Source organism: Protopterus annectens, chromosome 12.part0, assembly GCF_019279795.1.
Source record: "Protopterus annectens isolate FY-2018-M chromosome 12.part0, PAN1.0, whole genome shotgun sequence".
Lineage (NCBI taxonomy): Eukaryota > Metazoa > Chordata > Ceratodontiformes > Protopteridae > Protopterus > Protopterus annectens.
In genome coordinates, this window is record NC_056746.1 from 613,142,975 (window position 1) to 613,157,974 (window position 15,000).

General features: G+C 35.5%; 1 protein-coding gene across 1 annotated transcript in view; it reads left to right on the plus strand.

Moving 5' to 3' along the window:
* The window catches only part of LOC122816198, a 402,987-nt gene that overhangs the window by 2,113 nt on the left and 385,874 nt on the right, over positions 1-15,000 (plus strand). The window contains exon 2 of the mRNA XM_044088949.1: positions 7,325-7,372. Within this exon, the coding sequence (XP_043944884.1) occupies positions 7,325-7,372 (48 nt within the window). The remainder of the gene's footprint in view (positions 1-7,324; positions 7,373-15,000) is intronic.

Consider the following 15,000-nt stretch of genomic DNA (forward strand, 5'->3'; position numbering starts at 1 on the left):
ACAGCAGTTAGTAATAACAAGCATAATAACAAGCAGAATCAATGAATATCAAGTTATAACATAGTAAAACAGCTACAAAGTATACAGTCATTCAGAAAGAATTGCACAAATCATAATATCATGCAATACGAGTCTATATTAGAATTGTGAAAGCTGACTTTTGCGAATACATGTTCATCGACACATAAATGTCGAGGAACGATAACAGCAAAGTACAAAAAAAGTGAAAATGAGAACGTTGAACGTATTCCCAGAAGCAGCAGCGCCATACAAGTAAGGTAAACCTAACTGAACAAACCTAATGTAAAACACTTTTTCAAACATGTTTGCAGGGGGGCAAGCCTGCCCCTGCACCCCCCACACCCCCCTACTTAAATATACCAACTCCGAGACTGCACTACAGTGGGGAAAAGGATTCATTTCCTCATCCACACGATCACCCTGCTGGCCAAGAAAATACGTTTGGCATTCTCAAATTCACTTTTTTGTACTTTGCTGTTTTAGTACATCAACATTTATGTGCCGATGAACATGTATTCGCGAAAGTCAGCTTTTGCGATTCTAATATAGACCCTGCAATACATAGTAAAAGCAATATTCATTCCTAAGAATATTAATATACTATAGAATTCACACCTAGCAGAGGAATCACTCATATCAGTACTTTACATGGGATACATAATATAAGGCACTCATTGTGATAGGGTGAGAAGTTGTAGATGGAGAGTAGATTGTTAAGTAAGTGTTTACCCTGGGGTGGCACAAGAGCATAGCCAGTTATTCATAAAGTGTGTTTTGAGGAGCTTTTTAAATTGTTTAGTGGAGCTAATGGAGGTCAGGTGGGTAGGCAGGGAATCCTATGCCTTAGAAATAGAGTAGCTGAAGAGTAATTTCCCAGCATCATTATGTTTGATGGCATCTATGGGGTTATGGGTTCTAGATCTTAGAGATCTAGTTGTGGTATAAAATAGGATTATATTTTGGAGCACCGGGGTTTTATAAGGGTGGTGGTATAATCTGTGGGCCAGTGACAATTGATTGAGTTGCAGTAGTTTAGGCAGCTCCAGCCAGTTTAGTTGTTTGAAAGAATCACAGTGATGGGTCATATATGAGGTCTCTGTAGCAAACCTAGCAATCTTGTTGTAACAGGATTCTAATTTATTTAGGTCAGCTTTGCAAAGGTTAGTTAGTAATGGGGATGTGTAGAGGAGGGTAGACAATAGATGTGGCCTAGCTATAGTACCTTTAGTGTGTTTAGTGAGAAATGACTGGTTCTGATAGAGCAGTCCTAGTTTTTGTGAACTTTCTTGATAGTTTGGGCTATATGAATGTTGAATTTTAGGTTGTTATCTATTTCTACACCCAACAGTTTAGTGTGGGTGGTTGGGGTAATCATGGTTTTGTTACTGGACATGATGCTAAAGTTGTCACTTGGGGGAATCTACATAGGCTGAAGAGAAGCAGTTTTGTTTTCTTTGAGTTGAGAATAAGCTGGGAGTTAGTGAACCAGGTCTCGGCTAGTGAAAGTTTTGGGTTAGGGAGTGTAGGTCATTTAATGTGTGGGCGGCACATATGAGTGTGGTGTCATCAGCATATTGTACTACCAAGGCATTGGGTATGGAGGACAAAAATTGAGTAGTAAATAGACAGAAGAGTAATGGACCAAGGATGGATCCTTGGAGGACTCCCATGGATACTGGTAAGAGAGAGGGAAGTTGGTTCTGCCATTTTGCTGCTTGCTGCCACTGTGACAGGTAACTTTTAAACCACCAGCTGAGGGGCTGATGTTTAGGGTGGAAAGTGTATTAAGAAGTCTATTGTGGTTGACCATATGGAAAGCTTTAGCTAGATCTAAAAATATGGTACAAACTAGTTGTCCCTTGTTTCTGTGGTGATTCACTGTACTGGAAAAAGACATTAGTGCTCTGGGTGTGCTGTGGAAGGGTCTAAAGCCATGTTGATATGTAGATAGCAGATTGTTTTTTAGAAGGTAGTGCATTAGTTGAGTGTGAACAACTTTTTCTAAAACTTTTTATAAGGGTGATGGAAAAACAATTGGTCTGTAATTACTGAATTCTAAGGAGCTACCTCCTTTGTGTAGTGGCATTATATGGGAGGTTTTCCATATAGAAGATACTTTGCTCTCTGTTATTGATCTATTGATGAGAATGGTAACTGGATAGGCTATGGCCTCTCCAGCCAGTTGAAGGAATTCTGCTGGTAAATTATTGGCAGCCAGTGTGGTTTGTTTTAGGTTTATGGAGGAGTTTTAAGATGGAATTGGTTGACAATGGATGCCAGCTGAAGTGGGAAGTATTATCTTGTGCATTTGTGATATTTTGTAAGGATGCTAGGGTGGGGCAGCTCCCATTATTTTGGATGTCTGCAAGGGCCTGAACTGTTTTGTTTAAGTATTTATTGAACTGAGTGAGGATATTATCCTGGTTGTTTACTGTTGCTGGCATAGGGGTAGCAGATTTACTTGGTATGGAATTTATTGTGGCCCAGAATATTTGTGGGTTGTGGGCATGTTTTTCCTGGAGATTTTGGTAGTAGTTCATTTTCTCTAGTTTAATGGGTTTCTTGGCTTTATTATGGAGTTCTAAGTAGTTTTGTTTTGCTGACTGGGTTTTGTTTTTGTGAAGTTGGATCCATGCTCTGTCCCTGTCTTTGAGAATAGTTTTTGTTGCCATACGTAGCCAGGGGGGCATACTTTGCTTTTATTCTTATGGTTCTGGTGGGAAAATGATGGTTTAATATTTGTAGGAAGGTTGAGTTAAAGTAGCATACTGCCTCATCAAGGGGTAATTGTGTCAGTGGCTTTCAAATGCAACATTTTAGATCAGGTATAAAGTTGTTTGGTTTAAAGTTCTTTTTGTTTCTGACTACTCTAAAGGTTGCTTGATTAAATTGATGAGTTCTATTTCTAAGTGGGAAGGTTGGTTGATGGTCCCTAAGACTATTGGGCAGACAGCCAGCTTGGGATACGAGGGAAGGATCATATATAAGAATCCAGTCCAGTATGAACTGGTGTTTGGATGTTTTATCAGTTCTAGTGGGGGATGAGATAAGTTGGGTAAACCCATAGAGGTTAATGTGGGTGGATAGATTGGGGCCAGAGCAGTTAAGCCAGTCTATATTAAAGTGTCCTAATAAAATATTTTCTTGGGGAAGGGAGTTTGTGATCCATTCTAGTAGGTTTTCCATACTAGTAGTGCTGTTACCAGGTAGGAAATAGCAGTCTATGATATTTATGTGTTTATTGGGGTTCAGTTTTAGTCTAGTAAAAATGATCTCTAACTCACTGATGTCTGGAATATTAACATCAGGTTATTCATAGGTTCATAGGTTCATAGGTTCATAGGTAGGTACTAGACTATCGGCCCAAGGGCCTACGTAAGCCTAGCCAACAAGGTTCCTTGGATTATGCCACCTAAAAAAAGTTATTTTCCTGTGCCACTGTCAAGCAGAGACACAGAAGTAATCCCCGGGGTGTATTTCCTATTTCCCATCCACTCATCAAGATTTTTCTTGAAGAGTGCTAATGAAGAACTTTCCTAGACATAGATGGGTAGCCTGTTCCAGAGTATGGGAAGTCTCTGGGACAGGAATCTATCCCTCCAGCATGTCCTGTTTATTATGGTGACAAGGTTTAGGTCCCTAGAGCATGTAGCTCGGACGGATTGAGATTTTTTTAGGTGTAGCATGTCCAACAGCTCTGGGTTTGACATAGCTTTATATGTTAGGCAGAGATCACTTCGAAGTAGGCGATATGCTACGGAGTAAAGCTGGAGTTTTTTGAGGCAGTCAGTGTATGGCATTTGTTTGAGGTCAGTAATCCTCTTTATGAGGTACTTCTGTGGCCTTTCCAGCTGCTGCAGATGTCTTGTGAGGTAAATTCCAAAAGGGGTGTTGTACTCTATAATGGGTCTAATGAGTGTAGAGTAGAGGGGAACAATGACCTCTTTTTTCCTGGATGAGAACCCTTTTTTGATGAGGTGTGCCACGTAGAAGGACTTTCTGACTACTGTGGCAATGTGACTATCAAAGGAGAGACTACTGTCCACCTGGGTCCCAAGGTCTCTTATCACACATTCGGTGTTAAGTGAATTGCTGCCTATGTGGTAGTTCATGGGTACAGAGTTTTTACCAAAGGGGATGACACTGCACATTTTGGCAGTGAGCTTGAGGCCATGGTTCTGACACCAGGCATCTGTCTCAGCGAGGCCCTTCTGTAGGATGTCCACATCATTTGGGGACTTGACTATGGCTCCTAGTTTGCAGTCATCTGTGAACTTCATTAGCCAGAGGCCTTCTGTGTTAGCCTGTACTTCAGAGAAGTAGATACCAAACAGGAGAGGTCCCAGGATGGAACCCTGTGGCACTCCACTTGTCACTGCTTTGAGGCCAGATTTGGAGTCTGCAACTTTTACAGTGTGGGTTCAGTCAGTGAGCCAGTTGGCAATCCATCTTGTGATGTAGGGATTTATACCTAGTTTAGTGAATTTAGCTATAATTCCAGAATGGGGGATGGTGTCGAAAGCCTTGGCGAGGTCAAGATAGGCTGTGTGAACCACCTTACCCTCATCTACGACTTTGGTGACAGCCTCAAAGAAGTCGATCAGGTTCAGGAGGCATGATCTGCCTTTCACAAACCTGAACTGGGTGGGATCCAGAGTTTGGAGGTTACCAATGTCTTTGTTTATGAGTTCCATGATGATACGTTCCATGGCCTTGCAGACCAGGCTCATCAGGCTAATAGATCGATAGTTCTCGGGATCAGTGGTGGCTCCCCCTTTGTGTAGTGGAATAACTATTGCTGGGCGCCATTCAGTGGGCACAAAGCCTGATGCGAGGCTATTATTGAACATGGTGCTTAAGTGTGGAACCAGTTTGTTCTGAAGTTAGTGTAAAACTCAGCCTGGGATGATGTCCGGTTCCATGGATGCTGTGTTTTTGACTTTAGAGAGTGCAGCTTTTACCTGCGTAGATGTGATTACAGGGACTCTGCATTCTTCCTGTATAGATATGGTCCCTTTAGCGTGTGTGTGGGGGGGTAAAGTTAGCACTGAACCTATCTTGCAGGATGTTGGCAATATCAGTTTGTTCTGTAATTTTCGTGCCTTTGTGCTGTAACGCAGAGCAGATCTGGGTGTTGCCACCGATATTCTTGACATAGCTATAGAATGCTTTGTGGTTGTCCTTAGAATTTGTGGTGATCTAGGATGAGATGGTCTTTGAATAATGTTGCTACCCCTTTTGCCTTTTCTGTCTGTATGTATGATATTGTAACCTGGCACTGTTACTTCATTATTATTGAGTTCAGGTTTTAGCCATGTTTGTGTAAGTAATACAATTTCGGGCTTATATAGAGCTCATGAAGGTCATGAACATTATTTAAGATGCTTCTCATATTCAGGTTAAGAAAAAGGAGAGTGGCATTATGTCTGTGGAGAAGTGGACTAAGCTGATCAGAGTTTGTGTTGGTTCATTTTTTGGGACCAGGGCTGGGGTGTATGTCACCACACCATGGATGTTTTTTAGTATATATAAGTAGAGTTTATTAATTTTATAGATAATCTTACTATGTTTTAGGGAGGTATGGGATTTACATTTAAGTGACTGTAATTTATGTAGGTAATAGTCAGTGTGCAAAGTTCTAAAGAGGCATGGAGCTAGGTGAAATTTAGTGGTAACATTGATAGCTAATAGTTGTAGTTTGCCATGGAGGTGGGATGTTGTGTTGAAGCTGTGTGTGGTAAGTGGTGAGGCTGACAGGAGAAGCAGTGTGATAGTTAAGACTGCATAGTGTAGGGTTTTATAGTATGAAGCTGGAGAGTAAGGAACATGGCTTTTGTTATGAGGATGAGTAGGTGGAGATAGTGGAGTAATTAAATATATATATATATATATATATATATATATATATGTATATATATATATATATATATATATATATATATATATATATATATATATATATATATATATATATATATATATATATATATATATATATATATATATTTAGATAGACTTGCCACTAATTTGCCAGAAAACCACAATTTTATGAAAAATGCACCAAAAATATGAGGAAAAATCTGGACATTCTGCGAAAATCTGTACAGTTGAGAGGTATGTCTCATACAGCTGTAAGAAACGATGCAGACAGGTTTCATAGCATGGCATTTATATAAGCAACTTTATTTAAATGTATTCACTTTATTTTGAGACGTATGGACATTTCAACAATCTAGTTCTTATGAAACCAAAGTGTGCTGCTTTGTTCGTTATAGAATATAACAGTTTACATGTACAAGCATCTTTCTCTACCAAAGATACTTATCTTGATACACTTAATACCTTATAGCCAATGTATTTTGATTGTTTTAATTTAAACTCAGCACAGTTTATCTTTCTCTTTCATTTATAGGAGGCCAAACCAAAAACCTTTTCAAGTTTTGATTCTTTCTGAAGTTCTAGTGCCATAAGAGATAATGAAATGTCAATTTTGTCACATATAAAACAATAATAATAATAACCAATTCAAACATGTTGAAAAACCTTGAATGTAACTGGGTAGTCCTTTACTCTTTGCTGTGGGATATTTTGTCATTCATTGAGAGGAAGGGATACAGTTAGGGCATCTTAGTAGGTGGTTTATCTTCACCAGTCACTCATTGGTATCAAGTTTACTTTGAACCAGATCACTCCAGGTAACATTAATGCAGTTGGCTGGTAGCCCACATGTTAAATCTGAAGAGCCTGTAGTAAACTGTGTCCAGCCATTGTTTTGTGTTGTCCACCTAAATTATTTATGTATTTATCCTCCTGCTTTCATCCCAAAAACTAAGAACTTCTTTGGATTAACATACTAACTCTTGTAAAAATGAAGATGTGAGATAATTGGGTGTTCCTTGTTGCTCCCTACTATGTACTTTGAAAGGGTTCTAGTATGATGTTGTGATTTTTTTTCTTCTTTTTTTGTGGTGGCAGAATTGAAATTGTGGTGTAAATAGTGACCTATAACCTTGAAGAGTTAGACATGGTCATTTTTGATAAATACAGTGAGTTCCAGTAGGTCACCATTTCTATCCATTTGGTAATGGGTCTTTGTCATATCTGAGATACTTTATTATAGAAATTGAAAGGTAACAGTAGTAAAGAGACTACATCTAGGAATGGATAGGGAGCAATCTGCCATCTGCCATGTAAAAATAAAAAAATAACTGAGCTATGATCTTAGGCAGAACAATGACTGAAATTACTAATTTCTAGCATTTTTATCTCAGTCACTAATATTACTGTTTGTTTTTGTTTGCAGCTACAGAAGTGCCACGTCCACAGCTTAGTTCCTGTCCTATACAGATAGGTATGCACCTGTAATGCCATTTTGTCAATATTACATGTATTTGTCAATAAATGAAAAGCAATTGTCTGAATGTTAGACTGTATCAACCAAATGTTGTAAGATATTCTGTCATACACTCAGCTGTACCTCCAAAAATCCTTCAGTTTAAGGTATTTGGATTCACTGCATCACTAGACTAATTACATAACACAATTAAAGAGAGAATGGTATGCATGTATTATTTTCCAAAATCTAAATTATAAATGTGTGATTATTTAGTGTCTGGTAAATGTAGAAATAACAGCTTCAGAAGTAGATGTGGCTCAGAAGGATTCAACAATTTATCACAGTTGTCCATAAAATAATATCTTTGTGATCTGTAATATAATCTGGTGAGTACCATCACAAAGATAATACTAGGTTTATCTAACCCATCCTTTGGAAGGGACATTAAGCTGAGGTTCCATCTACCTGAGTTAGTGGTAGCTCAGGTGGATGTAAACTATCCCTCTGTGCCTATCAAAAAGAATAGTGATTGCTTTATTGTATTTATACTTTTTCAAATTTCTTTCATTATTTATACATTATATCACATTCAGACACAGCATATATTCACTTTTCTAAATATATTCCACAACCTTTTCACACCCCTGCCCCTTCCACCATAACCATTTTCATAGCAATGCTTCACATCTTTTTTTCCATGCCCATAAAATGGGAATTAATAATATTTTCTCCCATTTTTCAGTTTTATTTTCACTCCCAGCCTTATGTTTTCTATACAGCACCATGTCTTTATCAATGTTTTTACCCGAAGTCTCAAAACAACCCACTAAACAAGTATAGTGGGTCCAAAAACAAAACAGTGTAAGAAACTTCTGTGTGTGGAGATTTTCAGTCCATATATCTCTAGTTAATCACTGCATATTAATCAGATCAGACAATAACACATTGTTTTACAGCACAATAGACCACCCCCTTGCCTGATAAAAAGTATGTATATATATATATATATATATATATATATATATATATATATATATATATATATTTATTTAGAAAGCTTGTGAGGAAACTATTACTCTATTTTTGTTTTACTTGGATCTCATGTCTGTGTACTTAATAAAGGATTTTCGACTGGAAGCAGACTGTCTGCCTTGCTTGAATTACTTTTGAATACTTAGTAATTCTGTACAATTATATATTTTTTATTATTTTTTTTTTTACTTAAGACGAGTTTAATTTCACTACTTCTACTACTATTGTCTGATCTGATTAATATACAGTGATTAACTAGAGATATATGGACTGGAAATCCTCCACACAGAGAAGTTTCTTACACTGTTTTATCAATGTTTTTAAATACATTCTATTTATAAACATCTATGAATAATTAAAAAAAAACTTTTGCAATAAAAAAAATATAACTGTGTTGGGATGTCTTTGCAATATTACAGCTATTACATATTCTTATATTTCAGGTTACTTTTTACTGGCAGTTTGTCCAACAATAAACAGTACAGAAAATCACTAGTTTCAAAAAAGGTTCAAGTCTTTCCTAACTTTTCCTTATTGCTTTCTTGTAATCACATCCCCTCCAGTTTTTCAAGGATCAACATAACATTTATTTTTCATTATTTTATACTGTTCTTTCCTTTCCATTTCTATTTCATTTATATCAGTTTCTATGTCTTTGTTTATCTTTCATATTAATTCTCTTATAAAGTCTTAGTTTCTCTCTTCCTTTTCTTACATCACCCATACACATCTTTATATTTTCAAATAGCACATTTTATAGTATTGTCTTTTTTGCAGATATTTTTTAACAATGAAAACAGATTTATTAAATGTATTATGATTATTATTATTATTATTATTATTAAATTTATTAGAAGTACCAGCCACATGGAAACAATCTCACACCTCCCCCATCCACAAAGGAGGCAACTGTATTGAACCAACCAACTTCCGTAATATATCCATCTTGTCACCCATATCCAAAATTCTCGTGAGAAGTATCCATCAGCAGGTAATGCAATACCTATTAAAACAACCTTTTAACCAAAACTTAACATGGTTTTCAACCCAGCCAAAGCACATCTACAGCTCTATTATCCTTTACAAACACCATGAACAAGGCCAGAGATGCAGAATCCTATACAGCCTCAGTATTCTTTGACCTCTCTAAGGCCTTTGACATGGTCTCTCAACCCCTACTACTGAACACACTGTCTAATTTAGGCTTTCCACATAACACAGTAAAATAGTTTCAGAGCTACCACAAGGATTGTAAGCAAGGAGTGAAATGGTCTAACAAACTCTCACCCTTTCTCTACAACCCTACTAGAGTCCCTCAAGGCTCCATCCTCAGACCCCTACTCTTCAATATTTTCTATAACAACCTTTACACTTCCTCCCACCCTAGAATCCTCATTCAATATACTGATGATTCCACCATAATCTCTATTGCTCTATCACTACCAGAACTGCTTTCAAAAACCCAACAGTCCTTTAATGCTGTCGAATCCTGGCCAAAAAATGTCCAACTCTTTCTTAATGCAAAGAAGACTAAACCACTACTCTTTCACACCAAAAAAGCACCCCTTTCACTGATCATTTCACCATCATTACATTTGACAACACTGTCATAGAAATAGTGCAGGAAACTAAACTTCTAGGAGTAATCATTGATAATAAACTTTCCTTTGACCCGCCCCCCCCCCCCATATTCAGCAAAATATAAAGAAAACTCATCAAAAACTAGGACTCTTATATGCAAACAAACATTTCTTAACTACAGCAAACAAAGCTGTTCTAGCAAAAACCTTTTTACTTCCCTCCTTTCTGTATGGTGCCCCTATTGTAACTAACTTACACACTTCTACCCTAAGCAAGATGGAACAGTGATACAACAAAGTTGCAAAGTTTGCCACATACACTAAATATCACACACACCACTGTAATCTGCTGTTAGAACTAAACTGACTAGAACTCCCCAACCAACTTTCTTTTATTCAGCTATCCACTTTACACAAAAACAGGTCACCCTCTGTATTCATATTCTGTCTCTAAACTATGGACTTTACTACCTCTGTTTACAAGGTCTATGACTAGCCTAACCCACTTTAAAAGCTCTTTAAAAAATCATCTCAAAAATACATGGCTCTGCTCCTCTACTAATCCAGTCTAATGCTCAGCTCTTCCTCTTCCATACTAGCTTCATCCTCTTCTTCTGTCAGACCTCACTCCTTTACAGTTTACAAGATCCTAAGTCTCTCCTAACTTTTTCTCTGTTTCTATACTATATCCTTAAGCTACTGCTCGGTATGTAATGCCTCTATTCTTCTTAACTCTTTCACTGTCTTTCTGTATCACTAACTCTTCAACTATTATTTTTCTAACTTCAACCAACATTTTATTTTTCATGTACTATAATAGCCAATGTCATACATTGTACTACCTACGCACTACTTTTGTACATTTATCTACTCATAGGCTATTTATATATATATATATATATATATATATATATATATATATATATATATATATATATATATATATATATATATATATATATATATATATATATATATATATATATATATATATATATATATATATGTTGTTAGAATGACTAAAATTGTCTAGAATGATATAACTGTATAGAATTGTCCAGCTATATAGTATATCTTGTATCCTAGTTTACATTCAATCAACTTATTTTTGTATAGTATTCCTCATGTCGCTTGTATTGTTTGTGGATTATACTGTATTTGTATTGTATTGTATGTGGAGCTTTTCTCCCTGGGCCTCCACTGAAAATGGGCTCTGTAGAACCAGTCAGACTACTCCAATAAACAAATGTCAAATAAATTATAAGTAAATAAATAATCAGTTAACATTAAAAAAATAACCAGGATTATTAAATTCAAACCCTCATTCCCCTTTACATTATAAACTATCCAGTATTGGTTGGATTCAGCCTTGTTCCCCACAAGCAAATAGATAAACAAATAAAATGCCCCACAATTCACTTTTTCATGCATCTTCAAAACATATACAAACTATGGATTTGTTTAACATGTATACCCTCTTCTTAGGGATAACTGAAACACCCTCCACCAATCTATAATCTTTCACGTTTCTTTTACAACATAACTCCTAGAGCATCAGTTTCACTTATAGCAAAATAAATCCCTGCCATTCTTGCCACTTCTTTTAAACCTTTATTTATTTGTTTATTTATTTAGTTAGTTACTTTTTTTACTGTAATCCTACTGTATCCAAAATTTGCTCTCTTCCAAAATATATCTCTTTCATCCAATGTTTGTTCTTGGCTAGGAAAACCCAATCATCTGCATAAGTAAACATTAATGGTACCTTTATTCCTTCTTTAAGTTTGCATCTACCATCCTCTAACTCTGATCTACATGTCTGCATAACTGCATTTATTCCCATCACAAACAACAACCTGCTGAATGGAAAATCCTGCTTTCCCCCCTTCCCTGTCTTTATTTTTTTTCTACTTATCCATTTACCATCACAGATACACACACATTTTCATAAATTGTCCTCATTGGCCTTTTGATTTTCCCTCCCACTTCATATTCTTTTAAAATACGTAATACTTCCTCATGCTCAATTATGTCAAACGCCTTAACCATATCACACAGTTACTTTTCATTTTACCTCCCCTTTAAGCTATATACCCAACTGCTTCTTTTACCATCATTTTTATTTATTCTTTTCCATTTAATCCCATGTATCTCTTCATTCTGTCCTTTTTTCATAATACCTATCATTCTTTACTGTATAATCATCATTTCCCAGTGTAATCAGTCTCCATTTTTTTATTTCTTCCTTTCCCCGTGTTTTTCATATAAATGTTACAACCCCTTCATAAATATCTTTCAAACCCTTAATATTTGATAAAAAATGTGTTTTCATTACATGACATTTTGTTTTAAAAACTATATGCCACTCCATCTGGACCTGGGGCAGATTCTTCTTTTCTGTCCTTAATAGCATTCTCTCTTTCCTCTCAATTGTTTTTTTCTGTTTCTTTCATATGACCTCCTTTTTCGTCTTCTTCACTTTCCATGCACCAATTCTTACATTTTTTCTGTACATAGCTTTCAATTATATTCATTATTTATTTCTCCTTGTTTATATCTTAACAGTTCCTTTTCATCCTTCATTACATTCATTTTTCTCCCGTTATATCTCAATTTTCTACCTGAAAATGGAGACATTTATTCTTTTCTCCTTCCTTTCAGATATTTTGCCTAAATATCATTATTTCTATTTTTATTATATGTATATAATGTATTTTTTCTCTTCAAGTTCCCTTCTCCACTATCCTTTCATAAATTTCTTTTTGCTTGTTATATGTCACTTTTCCTTCTTACATTGCCCGCTCTTTATTTTGAAGTACATTTTTAAAACTATTCTTTATACTACCACTTTGTCAAACATCCATACAATGGCTTAATTATCATATGATCGTCCCACAATTGCCTCCTTTGTTTTTAAGACATTCCATTGCTGCAGTTTTTACTATCAGTCTTTTAACCCTTGTCCTTATTTTATTAAATAGTCAACCTCTCCAATGATCTGAATATTGCTTTATTCCATGTTTTATTCCACTCATGTCTTCTGGAAACAATATATAATCAATCTCGGCTTTAAGTTAACCTCTCTTAAAAATATATTATCTCCCTTTACCAATTCTTAACCTACCATTATTTACTACCTATCTGATCATTTTTATATTTTGTGCTGTTTTCCTTTCTCCTTTCTTAAATTACAATTAAAGTCATCCATTTATGGACATATTTACTATCGCATAACTTTGAATTTCTGTAAACGTTGTTTTCATTTGTATATGCATACACTACCACAAGTCTAAACTCTTTCTTTCTCTTTCTTAAATCACTTACTAAGACTCTTCCTGTTACCTTTGCCATTATGTCTAACATTCATTTTTAATAATGCTGCAGCAACTAATCAAGTACAGTCCACACCACTTTTCTTTTTCACATCATCATCTCAGATCTCAGCGTTTTCCTTTTATCTGTACATCTTATATCATGCAAACACATTAACCTGTGCATCATTTTTTCTCTACATTCATATACTGCCTTTCTTCTAACATCACTCTTAATGCTATTCAGATTCAATGATGCTATACTTATACTGAACCTTTTTTTTTTTGCATTTTTAGTCAATGTTACAGCCTCCATTGTCTTCTCCTCACTCTGCTGCCAATAGAATTCTACACTTTTTTTTTACTGACTCATTACCTTCATCTAACTCTTATTCTGCCTGTTTATCTAATACCCCCAAATCATTTTTCCATTTCTATATGCTTTTCTTTGTATTAACTAATTTGCAGACTTCATCTAGTGTAGCATTTACTATACCTTCATCTTGTAGATCCTTACCTTCCAACCCCTTGTCATTTCATCATTTTTTCCACCTTTTCTTTCAAAAGAACTTGTTCTTCCTTTTTCATTTTCTCACTTTCTCTTTCTTCATTAATTAGTGGAAAAATCAAACCATAACCACTCCTCACTTATTTATGCAACATGCTTTACATTTTTTCCAGGAATACCCATGCTCCCCACACTGTCCTCACCTTTTTGAATAATCCTAAGAAAAACATGTTTTCTGTTGTCCCAGTACTTAAACACTCAATTTCCCATTAATTATTATCACATTAGACACATACTGCAACTTGTTTTCAGTTTTTAAAGTTCCATGAATTTCTCATCTCCCAGATCATTATTTTCTGTTATCCACAACTGTTTTAATGTCATGTACATACTGGCATAAGCCTTGAAAAGAACACTTTAAACCAGTTTCTTCTGTGTCAGTTATTATAAATAGTAACACCATGTTTATTTTAGCTGTACATTTAAATTTTGATAAACAGAACCTTTCCAAAGAGATATATTACTCCTCCTTTCACATTCATTACATTTTTTCTGCCAATGTTACTGTCTCAAAACTCATTTTACAGAAGGGTTGAGTTCCTCCTGTATACATTAATGCTCTAATATAAGACAAACTGAATAATCAGGGAATAACAATATTGTCTAAACCAAGTACCAAGTTCTATTTGCTGTTCATCCTTTGTTTAAATGCTTACAACAGGCTTTTTCCTCCAGCTCTCAACATCTCCAACCTGTCTCCACTGCATCTGCATATTCATTGCTTTATGTAGTCTTTCACTGAAACCTACTACTGCTGCTGGTACATAAGTTATTCAGAAGTACATACACCTGTGGTAGAGTGATGAAAGAAATGAGCAGTAATAAAATTCCAAAGTTTATTCAAAAGTTGAGTGCTTTCATTCCCAAGTATTGGAACTTCATCAGAGCAAAAAACATGTAGAACAAATTACCTTATATAAGAACTCTCATGTCACATAAATGTAAAACATCCAATCAGACTCTAAATCAATTAAGCTCTAAAAACAATTACAAACAATATAATGCCTTCATTTTAAAATAGAAATAATGGAACAGACTTTATTAATTCCTGGATATGCAGTAGCATTCAACAAAATCTGCCATTTAAATTCACAAACCTCAAGATATTCCTTTGTTACCCTTCTGTGAAGATCATGTTTTATCTGATCATTA